The following is a 17,363-nucleotide window of genomic DNA, read 5'->3' on the forward strand; positions in this document are numbered from 1 at the left end:
ACCACCTCCCGAGGAAGCCTGTTCCACGGAGAAACCACTTTCACTGTCAGGAACTTCTTCCAGATGTTTAGATGGAATTTCCTTTGAATTAATTTCATCCCATTGGTTCTGGTCTGTCCCTCCGGGGCAAGGGAGAACAACTCTGCTTCATCCTATAAATGGCAGCTTTTTAAATACTTGAAGATGGTTATCAGATCCCCTCTCAGTAATCTCCTCTCCAAGCAAACAGACCAAGCTCCCCCAACCTTTCCTCATACATCTTGGTCTCCAAACCCCTTTGTTGCCCTCCTCTGGACACGTTCCAGTTTGTCAACATCCCCCTTCAACTGGGATGACCAAAACTGAACCCGGGACTCCAAGTGAGGCCGAACCAGAGCAGAGTCAAGCGGTACCATCACCTCCCGTGATCTGGACACGATACTCCGTTTGATACAGCCAAAAATCCCATTTGTCTTTTTAGCCACCGAGTCCCACTGCTGACTCATGTTCAATGTATGGTCTACCAAGACTCCTAGATCCTTTTCGCACATCCTACTGCCAAGACAAGTCTCCCCCATCCTATACTGCAGTGTGACTTGGTGGCTAAAAAGACAAATGGGAATTTGGGCTGTATCAAATGGAGTATCGTGTCCTATACTGGTATAGATGATTTTTCCTACCTAAATGCAGAACTTTACATTTGTCTCTATTGAACTTCATTTTATTCAGTTTAGCCCACTTCTCGAGCCTATCAAGATCATCCTGTATTCTGTTGCTGTCTTCAGTTGTGTTTGCGACCCCTCCCAGTTTAGTATCATCTGCATTAGAAGTATCCCCTCTAATCCCTCATCCAAATCATTTATAAATATGTTGAACACAGGCCCCAGGACAGATCCTTGGGGTACTCCACTTGTCCCTCTTTTCCAAGAAGATTAACATTACCTGATGGTTGGGTTGTCAACCAGTTCTCGGTCCACCTGACAGATCCTTTTCTTGCTGTGTCCTTATGAAGGCTTTGGTTTCTCTGCCCTCTTCTTGGCCGCCTGGAGGAGCTGGCTGTCCCTGGTGTGAGGCTGGATGCTGGACTAGAGGGACTGCTCTGATCTGGCAGGGCTCTCCCGATGTTCTTAGGAATGGTTTGGCGAACAGCATGAAGCCACCCGAGATGTGTCTCATGCTCTTTGTGCTCCGGTTGCCTTCCCAGCTGCCCGGGTGGTGGTCAGTCCCTCGGAAGAGGTCCCAGAAGGGGACAGGGTCACGCTGACCTGCCTGGCTACCCTGGATCCAGAAGAAGGGACCACTTACACGTGGTACAAGAACGCCAGGTGGCTCCAAGAGGGGAGGGAGAACTTGCTCGTCTTCCCAGCCACGGTCAGCAGCGATGCCGGGATCTTCTACTGCATGGCCAAGAACAAGAAGGGCACCAATACGTCGCCAGCTGTCACGCTCCGCGTGCTCTGTGAGTACTCCCGGACAACACGCGGCTAGAAGGACAGGGTGCCAGTGCTGCCCTTAGAGCCCTGTGGGCGAACCTGGCCTCTGTCCGCCTGAAGCAGCCGCCTACTGAATCAGACCCCCCCCCATGTCTTATCAAGGTCAGTCTGGTCCACTCAGACTGCCTGGGGCCCTCCAGAGTGGCAGGCAGAGGTCTTTGCCATCCCCTCCAGGTGAGGCCTGGAGTTGTCCCAAGTTTAGAATGGATCGCCAGAGTGCAGCAATCCCCAGGAGATCATGGCTGCTTCGGTGGGTGGCCTTGATGGCCACAGCATGAGATCTGCGGGGGTTCAGAGACCAGTTTCAGCTCTTCATTGGGACCTGGCAGGGTGGCACCAGAGGCTGACCCTGACCCGAGAGAAACCCACCAGCAATCCCAACTTACCTGCAAGGACAGGAACCAGCCCTCAAGCTGCCAGGGCACAGGTGTGCTGGAGGGACCCCGTGCTGCCAGCATGCCCTTCCCACGCCCTTGTTGGCCCTGCTGCCCCAGCCCTGCTCCTTGCTGCAGGCACTGGCCAGGCCCCAGGGGAGAGCGTGGGAAGGAGGGGAGGAGACATCAGCAAGTGGGTGGGTGTAAAGGAGGGGAGGAGGCCCTGGGAACTCACGGCCCAGGGTCTCCACAAAAGCGGAACCAGCCCTAAAGGAAGGTCCAACCCTATATCAGGGGGATACAGGGCTGGTTTATCCATGTAGCATGTGCTACGACCCTGCACCTAAGGCGGGCCTGCACTGTGTCTTTCCCCCCAAGGAGCACAGCTGTAGCCCCCCCTCCTTTTCCCGCTTTAAGGACACTCAGAGTTATACCCCCTTTCTATTCTGGGGGGGTCCCTCTGCCCCCAGTCTGGCTGCTCCCACTGCAACTGTACCCTGCTAAGGCCCTGCAAAGCCTAAACCCACCCCTGGAGGGACAGGACATCTCTCTCCTCCTGCAGAGTGGCTTCCATCCCCTGATCTGGGGTTGACCCAGTTACAAGCGTCTGCGGTTCCCTCCTGTGTGCCCTGCATTTTCTCAGGCTCTCTGGTCTCCCTCTTGCTGTACAGACCCGCCAAGACCCCCCGTGGTGCAGTCCTTCCTCGAGACCCAAGAAGGACACCTGGGCGTCATCCAGTGCACGGTTGACAGCAGCCCTCCGTCCGAGATCACGCTGCTCAAGGGAGGCTCTCTCGTGGGCTCCACGAACGCCTCCAGCCCACCCGCAGACCCCAGGGTGAGCGTGGCCCCCTCCCACAACGCGCTCCGGGTGAGCATCCAGGGGGTCGTCCTGGAAGACGAGGGCCAGTTTGTGTGTTCTGCTCGGAATCGCTACGGGGAAGGCAGCAGCTCCGTCCACTTCACAGCCGAAAGTGAGTGGGGGGGAGGGGGGCCCACCTGAGTCCTGGAGGTCGAAAAGTGGAACGAAAAGGGGTGGATAGATGAACTGGGCACTATTGGGAAGCAGGACAAGCACGGGGGCAGGTCAGTCGGAGTGCAGGCACAGCTGGGAGAGCAAGACGTAGTTGGGCCCATGAGCTCTGGAGGGCCGGATTCCCCTTTGGCGGACAGTGCAGAGTTTTGGCTCTCAGAGGCTGATTCCCTCCGAATCTTGCAGGTTTCTCAGATGATCCCAGCCCTGGACTGATCTGTTCCACTGCAGACCAGCAGGGCCACCCCCGAAACACTAGAACGCGTAATGGCAATGCGGACCGCGGGTGAAAAGGACTCATCTTTATAATGTGCCGTCAAAACATGTTAAACAGATCATTAGTCGTAGAAAGCAAATCCAGAAATTGCAGAGGTATTTATTTCAGGGGTTTGTTTGGGACAGGTAAAGACTGTTCTCACCGGCGTCTCCCTCCTCCTCCCTCCCGGTCCCCCTTTAGCTGCTCGGATCACCCTCGCGCCCTCCCCAGAGGTGCCTGAAGGCCAGGAGGCCCACCTGTCCTGCATCATGAGCCTCAATGCCTCCACCTCAGCCAACTACACCTGGTACCGGAACGGACTCCGCCTGCCGGAGGCCCTCGAGGACTCCCTGGTGCTCCCTCGGGTGGCCAGAGGGGACGCCGGGCTGTATTTCTGCCGGGTAGAGAGCAGCCGGGTCAGCAAAAGCTCTCCCTCCGTCGCCCTGTCTGTGCTGTGTAAGAGCGACCGGAGCGTTCCTGCTTGCGTTCAAGGAGCCAGAGGACGCCACGTCCCGATTGGTTCTGCTAAGGCTGCTTCTAAAGCGCTGGTCCCATGATGAGCGGAAGACTCTCGTGGGCACTTCCACACACGCAAAATAGGGCTCTCCCCACCCACTGGGCCACTGGATTTTGCTGTGGGTTGGAATGGCATTATTCAGGTGAAATGGGTGAAAGCATCCTTTTATGAATCTGGGCCCTGGCTCTCCAGCCGTGCTCCCGTGCTGCTCACTGCCGTCTAAGGTTTGAGACCTGAGGTTGTCATCCCCCAGGTGGAGCCTGGAGATTTCCCAGAATCCCCACTGATTGCCAGACTGCAGAGATCCGTTCTGCTGGAGAGAAGGGCTGCTTGGGAGGGGCTCTGCAGCACTCTGTCCCACTGGGGCACCCCCTGCTGAAACCCTGCCCTCCCCCGGCCACCCCCAAATCCCCAGGAATCCCCCACCTCCCCCCCAAGGTGCCTGCTGTGGGGAGAGGAAGGGAAGGTGATGGTGAGGAGTTCTCTTTTGGGTCGTGGGAGGCCGAAACGCATCTTCTTTTTCTTTCCCAGACCCTCCAGACCCGCCTCGAGTGGCTGTCTTTGGGGAGATGGAGACGGGGAGGACTGCCCTCTTCCGCTGCTCGGTGGACAGCAACCCCCCTGCTGAGCTGAGCCTCTACAAAGGAGACCACCTCGTTGCCTCCTCCGGTGCCCCCAGCGCAGCCCTCCCGCGGGCCCGGGTCTCGGCCGCCCGCAACTCCATGCGTGTGGAGTTGGGAGACGTCGTGCCGGAGGACGAGGGCCGCTATCGCTGTGTCGCCACCAATGTACTCGGGTCCTCCGTCTCACGCCTGCATTTCCGTGTGCAAAGTAAGTGGAAACACACGCAGTTCTGTTCAGCACGGATTTCAGTCAGGTCCGGCCAGGTCTCCGTGTGGACTTCTGCCGGTCAACATTTCCCACGGACGAGAAAGCAGGCGGGAGGGGAGGGGGGGGAAGGCCTGTGCCAGAGACTCCAGGAAGCATGCGCCAGACCACCTTGGCGCACCAAGGGCCTGGTCCCAAGAGTGCCCCGGGGGCTCCTCCGCTGGCTGCCTGATGTCCCGGGTCTTCTCTTCCAGCGGCACGCGTCCTGGTCTCGCCCTCCCCTGAGCTGCTGGAGGGAGCCGCTGCCACTCTGGCCTGCGACGTGCTCGGAAGTGGGCCGGGCGATGCCGCCTTCTCTTGGTACAAGAACTCCAAGCGCGTTCCCAGCAGCAACTCCAGCACGCTCGCCTTCCCGCACATCACCAGCAGGGACGCCGGCTCCTACCACTGCAAGGCCCACGGTGCAGACGAGGCCCACCTCAGCGTCTCTGCCCCGCTCAGCCTCACCGTCTTCTGTAAGGGGGGGGCTTTACCTCCACCCCTGCCTCGGCTTGCAGGCGGGACTAGACTTGCTCCAGCCGAGGGCCTCCCCGCCCAGTGAACGAGCAAAGGAACGAGAGAACGAAGAAATGACGGAACGGAGTTTCCAGTTTCTCCTAATGCTCGGTTCTTTGTGCTCCTTATAGACCACCACCTCCCCCCCCCAACCCCCGGAAGCCTGAATGAACAAATGAATGAATGGAAGAATGAGTGGACCAAGGGAAGAATGACATTTCCATCTTCCCTCAATGCCAGGCTCTCTATGCTCCACACAGACCCCCCCCCTCCCCCAGAAACTTCAGCTGAATGAATGAATGAATGAATGAATGAATGAATGAATGAATGAATGAATGAATGAATGAATGAATGAATGAATGAAATTTCCAGCTTCCACCAATGCTGGGCTCTCTATGCACCACACAGACCCCCAGAGAAACCTCAGCTGAATGAATGAATGAATGAATGAATGAACAACTAAACAAACAAATGAATGAAGGGATTTTCTCCACAAGCCCCAGGCCAATGCTGGACTCTGTCTGTCCCACACAGACCCTCCTCCCCTGGGAAGCCAGAGCTGAATGAATGAATAAACAAACAAACAAGTGAAGGAAGGAAGGCATCAATGAATCAGTTAAATATCCCACTTCCCCTAACGCTGGCTTCTCTCTGCCCACACAGACCCTCCACGGAAGCCTCAGCTGACCTCTTTCCTGCAGGCGCAGGGGGGGCCAGTGGCTGTCCTCCAGTGCACCGTCGACAGTGTGCCCCAGTCCCACCTGGCCATCTACAAGGGAGACGAGCTCCTGGCCTCCAGCAGGGCCCCCAACATGGCTCACAGCCAGCGGCTCAGGGCTTCCACGTCGTACAACAGCTTGAGGCTGGAGATCCGGGAGGTGGTGATGGAGGACGAAGGGGGCTACACGTGCTGGGCCAGCAACCGACACGGGAACAGCAGCGTCTCCTCCAGGCTCTCTGCGGAGAGTGAGTAGAAGTCTAGAACCCGGGAGCTGGAAGGGGACGGAGAGGCCATCTAGTCCCGCCCCTTGCAGCCCCTTGCCGCTGCCTGGAGGAGGAAGGTGGGCAAGGGGCAGCGGGACCCAGCAAGAGGCTGAGAGATCTGGGAGAGGGTTTATCACAGGAAATTGCATCAGTGGGTTTCTTCAAAGAGCAGTGCCCTTTCAACCCGAGAACAGTGATCAGTTCCTGGCCGGAATGGCCGCAGAGGTTTTGTCCATGAATTCCCTCCCACGGCGAGTTCCTAATGGACACCAATGAAATCTTTGCCTGGACCCTCAGAGGCTGCTGGGCCCCACCCTCAGCCTGGCGAGCCGGGCTTGATTCCCTGCTCCTCCTCCACATGCAGCGGGCTGGGTAACCTGGGGCTAGTCACAGTTCTCTGAAAGCTGTTCTGGCAGAGCTGTTCTCTTAGAGCTTTCTCAGCCCTGCAGAGTGCTTCTGTTGTGGGGAGAGGAAGAGAAAAGTGCTTGCAAGCCGCTTTGGGGCTCCTTCAGGCAGTGAAAGTGGGGTGCCAAGAAAGCAGCTCAGCTTCTTCTGAATGGTTTGGGGCCTGGAGCCTGAAGTGTCCGCCCCTCTAGGCCGGCTACAGACCTCGGCCCGTCTCTCTTCCCGGTTTGCTTAGCGGCCCGGATCTGGATTTCCCCTCCGGACGTCCTCGAAGGGCACTCCGCAAACCTGACTTGTGCTGTCAACAGCGGTGTGGCTGAAGAACCACGTTACACCTGGTATAAGGACCACAGGTGGTACGCCGAGGGCCCCTCCCAGACGCTGTCCCTTCCCAGGGTCACTGTGGCTGAGGCGGGAGCCTATTACTGCACCGTGAGGACATCTGAGCGGGTGCGGAACTCCTCCCTGGGCACCCTGAATGTGCTTTGTAAGTCCGGGGAGGGGGGGGCTCTGTGGGGCAAATGATGCTTTGTGGCTGGGGCCTGGGAACCCCAAAAGCCCTCTGCCTAAGGAGGGCTCAGAGACGTGTGTGTGTGATCCAGCAGGAGGGTTGCCAACTCCAGAGGGGGAATTTGTGGAGATTGGGGGGGGGGAGAGGTGGAGATTAGGAATGGGCAAGGTCTGGGGTGGGCAGGGGTCTCAGTGGAGTAGAAGGCAGAGAGGCCCCAATCCCTCACAGCCAATTTCTCCAGGGGATTCGGTCTCTGCAGCCTGGACAGCAGCTGGAATTCTGGGAGAACTCTGGGCCTCATCAGAAAGTTGGCACCCGGATTCACTGGCCCCCTCCTCACCCCACACCCAGCAGCGAGTGTGGGGGTGGTGTCAATGAGGCCTGGAGGCAGGAGTGGGGGAGCCCTGATCCCATTGGGGAGGGGAGGGACAACAGCTTCACGAGTTTTGCTTGGGGACTTGGCCTGGCGGGTTTGAATGGCCAGTGGGGCTGGGGTCAGCTGACAGGTCAGGTGACAGGAGAGCCTGGGGGTGGCTGCAGCTGTTGCTGGGCACCAGCCGCTGCCATGGAGGCCGGGGGTCCCAGGAGAGGCCAGGAAATCCCGGGAGATTTGAACAAGGATTAGCCGTCTCAGCCGTTGCAGGGCTGGGCTTGGTCACTAAATGGGGCCTTCCCTGCTCTGAAGATCCAGTGTCATTCCCAGTCTCCAGGCACCACCTGGAAGTTGGCAAGCCTGCCTGTGACCCATGGCTTAGGTCAGCCACAAGAGGTTCTACTCATTGAGAGCCAGTGTGGGGTCATGGTGGAGAGCCGTGGCCTCTATCCTGGAGACCCAGGTTTGATTCCCCGCTCCTCCTCCACAGGCAGCCAGCAGGGTCACCTTGGACCAGTCACAGTTCCCTCAGAGTGTTTCTTGCAGAACAGTTCTCTGCTTGGCAGAGTGTCTGTAGTGGGGAGAGGAAGGGAAGGGGGTCGTAAGCCGCTTGGAGACTCCTTGGGTTGGCGAAAAGTGGGTTATAATAAAACAGCCCTTCTTCCTTTCTCTTTTCCTTCTGGAAGATCCACCCAGGAACATCCAAGCGGCGTCCTTCGTGGAAGCCCGGAACGGACGGCTGGCCCTTCTGGTGTGCTCAGTCGACAGCAACCCCCCGTCGGAACTGTCTCTCCGCCAAGGCGAGGCGGTCCTGGCGTCCACCAGCGTTTCCCGGGGCCTCCTGGACCCTCGGATGAGAGCGGCTTCCTCTCCCAACTCCTTGAGGCTGGAGATCCAAGAGGTCCGCTTGGAGGACGAGGGGCAATATGCGTGCCTCGCTAACAACGGCCTCGGCACGGAGGAGGCCACCCTGGAGCTCGTGCTGGAGAGTGAGCGTCACGGCCCATCCCCGACCCTCGGGACCTGTCGGCATGTCTGCAGGGGGAGGGTGGGCTCGGCTTGCAGGTTCTCGGGTGGGGAACTCCTTGAGAGTTGGGGGGAGCCATGGGGAGGAGAAGGACCTCAGCGGGGTAGAGCGCCATAGCATCCAGCAGCCGCTTCCTCCAGGGGAACTGATCTCTGCCCTCTGGACATCGGCTATAATCCAGAGGCAAGAAGTGCCCTGCTGGGCCAGACCAGGGAGGGTCCCTCCAGTCCAACCTCCCGTCTCACCCAGGGGCTGGCCAGCCCCTCTGCAGATCCCACAATAGGGCATCCAGGCCAAGGTCTTTCCACCCTGATGCTGCCTCCTGGCTTTGGGGTCCAGAGGATCCGTGCCTCTAATGGGGAGGACCCCCTCTGGAATTATGGCCAGCAGCCATTGAGAGACTCTCTGTGTTAACAACCTTTTGTCCCTCTGAGCCGACTTCCTGACCGCTTCCTTGGATGCCCCCAGGTGCCAGAATTCTGGGAGAGGGCGTGGTCTCTGCTGGCTTCCCGCAACTCCAGGCCTCTCCCCATCCTGTTCCTCCTCCCCTCTTGGCCCAAGGTGCTGGTGCCTGGAGTGCTCCAGGAATGACAGCCCGTTTCCAGACTGCAGAGATCCCCTCCCCTGCGGAAAATGGCTGCTTGGGAGGGGGGCCCTGAAGGCACAAGGCCCCACTGAGGTCTTTCCCCTCCCCAACCTCAGCCCTCCCCAGATTTCCCATCCCAAAGCTGGAAATGCGGGGGGTGGGGGGGAGAGAGCTCCTGTGAGACTTGACAGAAATCTTGGCCTTGCCCGGGGCTGTAGCAAGGTCCCTTGGGAGCCCCTCGCCTCTCTCCCAGGTGTTGTGGCTGGGAACAACCAAACTGGGAAATGGCCACCTGTGCCTTATGGTTTCCCAGTGGGGCGGCCCCCTGTGATTTTGATTTCCATCCCTCCCCCAGCCCCCAAGGTTGTGATCCACCCTTCTTCAGAGGTGCATGAAGGAGATCCGGTCTCTCTCACCTGCGAAGACATCAGTTCCACGCCCGATGCTCTGTACACCTGGCTCAAGAACACCCAGTGGCTGGCCGAGGGTGCTGCCAACTCCCTCGTCTTCCGGGCCGTCGCCCCAGAAGATGCGGGTGCCTACTCCTGCCAAGTGCACCACGCGAGGGGAATCCGGACCTCTCCCCCTGCCCCCCTGCACGTCCTCTGCAAGTACCTCTGTGCTCACTCACTTTCTTCTCAGACTGCGATCCTCAAACTCTTTGAGCCTGCGGGCACCTTGGAATTCTGCCCCTGGGTGGTGGGCACAGCCACGAACTGGCCACTGCAGGGGGTGGAGCCAGCCACAAAATGGCTGCTGAAGGAGGCGGAGCCCCACACCCACCCAGAGGCAGTCCAAGAGCAGGCAGACGGAGAGGTAGCTTTCTAATGCCCTGCAAGAGAGGAGTGAGAGAAAGAGAGCGTAAAACTAACCCTGCGGTGCCACTGCCCCAAGCCCTCACTGTTCTAATCTGCTCAGCTTGTTGGGCACCAGACTGATGGGCTAGCAGCTGCAACAGCCTAAACCCCCTGACCTGAGAGCATCATTTTCGTTGAGACAAAGGGAGGGAAGGAATTAATCTTAAATTGCGAAAGGGTGCAGGGAGCACAATCGAAACCAGGCAGAAGTCTCACCTGGAAAGTCAGCAGCCCTCAGGGTCAGATTGCCCATCTCTGGATTGCCTTGCAAAGGTGTGTGTGTGGGGGGGAGCCAGGTGCATGTTGGGGAAGGGGGGAAACCACATGACAGGGCCTGATTTCTTCAGGGAGACTTTTACAGTGTCTGGTGAGGCCAAGATGACCGTTCCCGTAAAGGGGTGCCAGGGGTGTGTCTGAGGCCTCCTGCCCTGCCCGGCTGGCCTCCTCCAGGCCCCGCCCTCCTCCGCCTCCCCTCGGAACCGCCGGGCCTTCCTTTGGGCTGACGTGTGGGGCCCTCTCTCCCCTGCAGACGCCCCCAAGCAGCTCTCCCTGGTCTCCTTCCTGGAGTCGCAAACCGGGCGCCAAGCCATCTTCCAGTGCGCAGTCGAGAGCCACCCCCTGAGCGACATCGCCCTGTACAAGGGGCACGAGGTGGTGGCTTCCAGCTGGAGCTCCCGAGGACAGCCCAGCCCACGGCTCAAAGTCCACCAGACCCACAACCTCCTGAGGGTGGAGGTCACAGGGGTCGGCCTGGAGGACGAGGGGCCATACCGCTGCTTTGCTAACAATACTTATGGGACCGCCACAGCCTCTGTCTACTTCAGCGTGGAAAGTGAGTCATTCCTCCACCCTCCACCCCATGACACATGCGCAAGGTGGTATCGGGGGGGGGGAGGGGGCAGCTTTGGGTCGGGGAATTCCCCTCCCCCGTCCACCTTTGCAGGGCAAGGGTCTCTTCCAGATGCCACTCTCCTCCATGTTCACTGCCTTAAGCTCACTTTGGACACAAAAGTAAAAAGAAAGAAAGAAAAAAGCACAGGGAAGGGAACGTCCCGAAAACCCACCCATGTTTTCATAGTTCTTTCAGCCTTTCTCAGAAACCCTCCAATCAGGGCTCATGTGGCTCTCTAACGCCACAGTCCCAGCCAATCAAGCATCACTTCGTTGACATGGCGATGGACATGTTCTGGGTCCTTCCTGCCCAGCACTGACTCCTCCTTTCTGAGATCCTTCCCCCACCCCTCCTGCCTCAAGCCCTGAAACGGGAGATGCTGGGGATCGAACTCGGGACCGTCGGGGAGTGAACCGTGCTCACTTCCACTGAGGTGCAGCTATTGTGCAGCTGCCCTCTTTTCCCCCCCAACCCAGGTGCAAGAATCACCATCGAGCCTTCGCCGGACATCCAGGAAGGCTCTGCGGCCAACTTGACCTGTGTGGTGGCCAGCCGGGCAGCGGGAGACATGAACTACACCTGGTATAAGAACGGCCAGTGGCTGCAGGACGGGCCCGTGCGCTCCCTCCGCCTGGAGGCCGTGGCCAGAGAGGACGCCGGTTCCTACCACTGTCGGGCAGAGGGCGGGACGGGCAGTGTGACCGCAGGCCTGGTCCTCTTGAGCGTCCTTTGTGAGCATCCTGGAGAGCTTGGGGTATATTGGGGGGGGGGGGATTTGCTGTGGGCCGCTGGGCTTGCAAAGGAAAGGGAGCCGGGACCAGGGTTGCCGCTAAGCTGTGCCCATGAGTGGGCGCTCATTAAGACCGGAAGCCTCGCCCACACGCCTGGAACATCTGGTCAGGGGCAGATGCTGGGGCCAAGCAGCAGGAGGCACCTGCTTGCTTTCGTGACGGAGGAGTAGATCTAACTTGCGGTGGGGGGGACTGGGGGAGCACTGGGCCTCATCCAGCCTGGCTCTTCTTGTCTGCACAGACGCACCTCGGACTCCTACCCTGAGCACCTTCCTGGACAACCAGAGCGGGCGAGTCGGGATCATCTCCTGCCAAGTCGACAGCCGCCCGCCGTCCGAGCTGGCCCTCTACAAGGGGGGCTGCCTCCTGGCTCACACCCAGGGGACCCGCTTGGCCGCTGCTCCGCGGCTCCGTGTGCTGCAGTCCTACAACAGCCTCCGGGTGGAGATGCGGGGCCTGGCCACAGAGGATTCGGGGCGTTACGTCTGCCTGGCCAGCAACCCCTTTGGCAACGCCTCCGCTGCCGTGGATTTCCGTACAGAGAGTGGGTTGGATGCAGGGCTCCCAGCAGGGCAGATCGGCTTCTGGTGGGGCTTTCATGGGGCACTTTGCCCTGAATCGTGGCCGTTACCTGTGAGCTCAGGAACGCTACTAGATCCTGGCCTGGTGCCCAGTTCTTCTAGCCAAGCTCCCCGTCCGTCCCCCCAGAGCCTCCCTTGCCCAGCTGCCACCTTGGTCGGCCCTACAGGTTGGCTGATGAATCCCTCCACCCCTCGGCACCCCCCCCCCAATTCCTCCCCCACCTCTCCAGGAGGCATGACCACTAGGATGCAGGGTTGCCAACATCCAGGTAGAGGCTGGAAATCAGAGGTCAGTTCCTCTGGAGCAAATGGCCCCCTGCAGAGGTGGGCTTAGGGTGCTGCATCCATTGAAGCCCCTCCGGTCCTCTGAACCCACCCTCCTCAGGCTCCACCCCCCCAAAAAAAATCCCCAGGTGTTTCCTCACACATTTGGCAACCCCAACTAGGAAGCCTTGCCTTGTCTCCATAGGACTTTGAGCCTTCCAGACGCAGCCCTGTCTCTGGCTTGGGAACCTCCAGCATCCCCTCTCCCCCAGCCATTCTAAATCGTAGCCCAAACTGGATCCGGGCCTCCTAAATTGAGGCTCTTGACTCCCTCTAGTGGCAGACGTTCAGTACCCAACATCTCCAGTTATTCCATTATTGATAATCCGCTTTTCCTCCCAGTGGAGACCAATATCAGCTTAAAACGCCATTCTCTCCTCCTCCATTTTACCCTCCACTTTATTGGCGACTGTGTGATTGGCCCCAGAAGGCACAGCCAGCTCCCCTGGCAGAGGAGGGAGTCGAACCTGGGTCCCCACATCCTGGGCAGGCACTCTAACCACTGCAGCGCATCCCCTCTTTTGAGGGACCCAGGAGCAAGGATGCTCAGCACCTGGCCCAAGACCATGGACAGCGGCCACCAGTTGAAGCCCGACAGGTCCCTTCCAGCTCTGGGCATTCTCTCTCTCTCTCTCTCTCTCTCTCTGCCTGCAGCTCTCTCGGACCTCCGCTTCTTCAGGGTCCTGGCTGGGGTCTTCATTGCCGTGGCTGCCACAGCTGGGCTTTGCGCCTTCATCTTCGCAGTCCGGGCAAACTGGAGCAGGTCAGGCTTCCACAGGGAGATCATGCATGTGTTTTAATGCCGATATTTATTGAAAGGCATCGATTAGTCAATGAGGGTGTCTACGGAGCTTGAGGCAGAGTAGAATATAAATAAAACATATTTGTAAGTGATTTGGGTGAAGGGATAGAGGGGGTGCTCATTAAATTTGCAGATGACACTAAACTGGGAGGGGTAGCAAACCCACCAGAAGACAGAATCAGGATACAGGATGATCCTGACAGGCTCGAGAACTGGGCTAAAATGAATTTCAGTACTGATAAATATAAATTTCTGCATTTAGGTAGGAAAAATCAAATGCATCGCTATAGGATGGGTGAGATTTGTCTTGGCAGCAATATGTGCAAAAAGGATCTGGGGGTCTTAGTAGACCAGACACTGAACATGAGTCAGCAGAGTGACTCAGTAGCTAAAAGCAAGAAGTCCCTGACTGTCAGAGCGGTTTCTCAGTGGAACAGGCTTCCTCGGGAGGTGGTGGGTTCTCCTTCTTTGGAGATTTTTAAGCAGAGGCTGGGGAGCCATCTGACGGAGAGGCTGATGTTATGAACTTAGGCAGGTGGTGAGTGGGTGGGCAGAAGGGATTGTGTTGGTGCTTGGCTCTTGTGGCCTTTCCTTGCATGCCCGGGGAAATGCCGGTTGCCATTTTGGGGTCATAGAACCATAGAGTTGGAAGGGTCCTACAGGGTCATCTAGTCCAACCCCCTGCACTATGCAGGACACTCACAACTACCTGCCCACCCACAATGACCCTAATTTCATGCCCCAGTGATCCCCCCACAAAAAATCTTCAGCCTGGCCTGGAGGAAATTCACCCACCATCCCACAGTGGCAATCAGCCATTCCCTGGGTATGCGAAGAAGGGCCACAAACCCTGGCACATGCCTTCCTGCCCACCCACTCATAAAACCAGCATGACTGTCCAGCCTCTGCTTAAAACTGTCTTGCCTGCTCCAACACCCGTGACCAAGGGGAGGGTGGCTCTCCCCCTCCCCATGCCAACCTCTGTCCTCTTTTCCAGGATAAAGGAGCAGCAGAAGAAGTGGAAGGTTTGGGGGACCCAGAAGCCGGAGCTGATGGAGATGGACAAGAAAGGAGAGGAAGCCCAGGGGGTGAGGTTGTGCAGGCAGCCCCACTGCCCGAGCAGCAGCCTGGAAGGAGGGCTGGGGGAGGATCGGCAGCACTGAAGACTGGCCAAGGCATCTCACAGAGAGCTGGAGTCAGTTTGGAGCAGGATCCATGCTCAGGGCTCAGCCCAGGTTCATGCTGGTCAAATAAGAGGGGATGTGGTTTTGTCTAGTTTTTAAACCAGCACGGGATGAAGGGAACGTGTGTGAAGGTAGCATTCACCCGGCAGTTCCCAGGCGTCGTTGGGCAGGGGATGGGGCTCAGCGGCAGGGCCTCTGCCTGGCCTGCAAAAGGTCCCCAGTTAAGCCCTTAGCATCTACAGTTAAAGAGATCGGGTTGTAGGTGGAGGGTAGGACCCTGCAGAGTGGCTGCCAGTTTGAGTATGCTTTAGGATGCTTTGGGCTGATCCTGCACTGAGCAGGAGGTGGGACTAGATGGCCTCAATGGCCCCTTCCAACTCTAGGCTTCTATTGATTCTGTATACTCTCTCCAGGGGAACTGACCTTGGGCACTTGGGGCACATGAGTGGGAATGAGTCACCTGGAGCGACGGTGGTTCCACAGAGAACCAGAAGGGTTCCTCCTCTCCCGCTTCTCCTGCTGCGTCCCCATCTGACCGAGCCTCTTGGGTCTTTCTGCAGCTGAACGAACAAGACCCCGAAGTCCCTCTCTGTGGATGAGTCTGTCCCAGATCTACGAGGCCACAAGCCAAGGGCAGAACTGCCCCCCCCCTCCCATAAGAGCCCTTCCGGCCAAGGCAGCACCAGCGTCTTGCGGACGGCAGAAGTCAGTCTGCAGGGCAGCGGCTCCGTCTCAGCCCAAGACCTCACCGGCTGCCTTAGAGAAGGGGGAAGGCAGAAGCAAGGACTTAATCTAGCTTTCTGAGGAATCCGTAGCCCTGCTGCTGTGTCTCCCCAGGTGCCCACCATGGCCCAAGCAAGCCTGATGCTGTCAAGTCGTGGAAGCTAAGCAAGGCTGACTGTGGCTCACATTTGAGTGGGAGACCCCCAAGGATTTGGGTGGAGTTCCTCCAAGGAACACGAGGAGGGGTCATGACATGGAGGCAGGCCATGGCAAACCGCCTTCGAACGTCCCGTGCCTGGCTGCCGGACAAGCCTCGCCTCTCCTGCCTACACGACACAGAAATCAACCACAGTCAGATTTCATTTTTGAAAGCTCGCCTTGGCAGACAACTGGAGGGATCTCCCCATCCTTTGCCCCTCTGGCCCACCACCTCCCGCGACGCAGTTCTTGGCAGACAATTCCCCCATTTGCCAGCCCCCCCCCGCCAGCCTCCCCCTCAGCTCATGGCAAAGCACCCTGAGGGACCCCCCTGGTTCAGATCCCATCGTCTTCACACGCTCTTGGAGTCAGCTGGCCCATTTTTGTTGGCAGAGTCTAACTGTGCAGTAAAGGTGAGCACAGGTTGCCTCGCTTAGAATAAATCATTCTTTAAAGAGTCAATGAAGCATTAAAGAGTCGATGAAGCAGCCACCAGCACCATCGTAAGCCACAATGTCCCCATCGCAGTTATCGTGATTCATCTGCACAGTGGCCCTACACCCTACCGTGTGCAGGAGGGCGGCCATGTTACTCTCGCCTAGCAAAATAAAACAGAAGTGCATTCATTTCAGTGTGAAGTTTTGTGAGTCAGAACTAAGCAATGAAAAGAGGGAGGAAAGAAACTTAACCCACACATCTTGGGTGAGGGAGGCACCTTGGGTGAGGGAGGCTTCTGCAGTTCTGGCCCCGCTGCTGGACCTCCTGATGGCCCCTGGGGTTGGGCCACGGAGTGACACAGAGTGCTGGACCGGAGGGGCTCCTGGCTTGATCCAGCGTGGCTTTTCTTTTGCTCTTAAGTCTTCTTGTCGGGTTGTGTTGATGATCAAGGCTTAAGAGCCAGGTGGTTAAAGGATTCCAAATCTAAGGGCCCAGGAATGCTTCGTCTTAATAGAGGACAAGCATCTTCTCAAATATAGGAAAATGCATGTGTTTATTACAGTTGAATTAAAAACACTCCTAGGTCCAATATCATAGCCACAAAACTGACTAGAATCTCAAAACGGGGCCAGAAATCTTTGTCCCCCAAGAGGACACCGAGGAGACAGAGCAAGACCTCCCCAGGAGTGACCTCCCGTCTCTGGTGCCTCGGAGCCCTGGGTGGGCCCTGCACTGCTCCCTGTGCTGATGAATGCAGCCTGTGGCTTTCTTCTTTCCCCAGCAGACCCGGTTCATTTCCTCCGTCAAGGTTCCATTGAAACCTGCAGGGAAGGGGGTTGGGTAGATGGGATTAGTCAAGGGAAGCCATAGTGGAGACACTGGCAGGGCTTTTCCGCGTGTACCCAAGGGAGCCTTTTCTTGTTTCCTTTTTGTTGACGTACTTATTTAACTTCTGTACCGCCCTATCCTGCAAGCTGGCTCAGGGCAGTGTACAATATAAAGATTTATTACTACTTTACGTAGTTCATTATGTCCTGCCTTGAGCAGGGGGTGGGACTAGATGGCCTCTGTGGCCCCTTCCCCCTCTAGGATTCTAGGATTCATTTATGTCCCACCCAGATCAGCTTATGTCATTTTCCTCTCCTCCATTTTATCCTCCCAACAACCCTGTGAAGTAGATTAGACTGAAAGGGTCTCCCAACGACCTTCCATGGAGAGGGGAGATTTGAACCTGGGACTTCCCGATACTCATCTGATGTTGTCAGCACTAGGGCTGTACTGGCTGGCTGTTCCCAAGGGTGCAGAACGTTGGAAATGGATATATTCTTTGCCGTCAAGTCCCTGCCAACTTTTTAAGGCAAGAGAAGTTCAGGGGTGGCCATGGTCTTAGAGGAAGGCCGCTTCGCCTCAATAAAGGGCCAAGGTGCTTGCCAAGGTGCAGATCACATGGTGGGTGCTTACGCTTTTAACACTGGGGGGCCATCAGGTCTTCCTCACCACACGGCCTCAGCCATAGACCTGGCGGAAGAGCTCCATGTTGCAGGCCCTGCAGAATGCTGATAGGTCCCACAAGGCCCGCAGCTCGAGTCCAGGGGCACCTTTAAGACCCACCTATTTATTCAAGGTATAAGCTTCTGTTTGCAAGCACCCTT

General features: G+C 57.6%; 1 protein-coding gene across 3 annotated transcripts in view; it reads left to right on the top strand.

The window, feature by feature from the left end:
- SIGLEC1 (sialic acid binding Ig like lectin 1) overlaps positions 1 to 15,899 on the top strand; it is a 30,949-nt gene extending 15,050 nt beyond the window's left edge. Inside the window, exons 8-22 of one of the 3 annotated variants that reach the window (XM_077301316.1) lie at positions 1,184 to 1,438; positions 2,518 to 2,820; positions 3,337 to 3,591; positions 4,184 to 4,483; positions 4,735 to 4,995; positions 5,699 to 6,001; positions 6,660 to 6,911; positions 7,995 to 8,297; positions 9,277 to 9,528; positions 10,308 to 10,610; positions 11,147 to 11,401; positions 11,703 to 12,005; positions 13,021 to 13,129; positions 14,166 to 14,256; positions 14,913 to 15,899. In XM_077301316.1, coding sequence (XP_077157431.1) covers positions 1,184 to 1,438; positions 2,518 to 2,820; positions 3,337 to 3,591; positions 4,184 to 4,483; positions 4,735 to 4,995; positions 5,699 to 6,001; positions 6,660 to 6,911; positions 7,995 to 8,297; positions 9,277 to 9,528; positions 10,308 to 10,610; positions 11,147 to 11,401; positions 11,703 to 12,005; positions 13,021 to 13,129; positions 14,166 to 14,256; positions 14,913 to 14,951 — 3,584 coding nt within the window. In that variant the 3' untranslated portion in view covers positions 14,952 to 15,899. The other 2 variants (XM_077301317.1, XM_077301315.1) reach the window with 2 other exon arrangements.
- The last annotated feature ends 1,464 nt before the right edge of the window (positions 15,900 to 17,363 follow it).

The sequence above is a fragment of the Paroedura picta genome, chromosome 10, assembly GCF_049243985.1.
Source record: "Paroedura picta isolate Pp20150507F chromosome 10, Ppicta_v3.0, whole genome shotgun sequence".
Lineage (NCBI taxonomy): Eukaryota > Metazoa > Chordata > Lepidosauria > Squamata > Gekkonidae > Paroedura > Paroedura picta.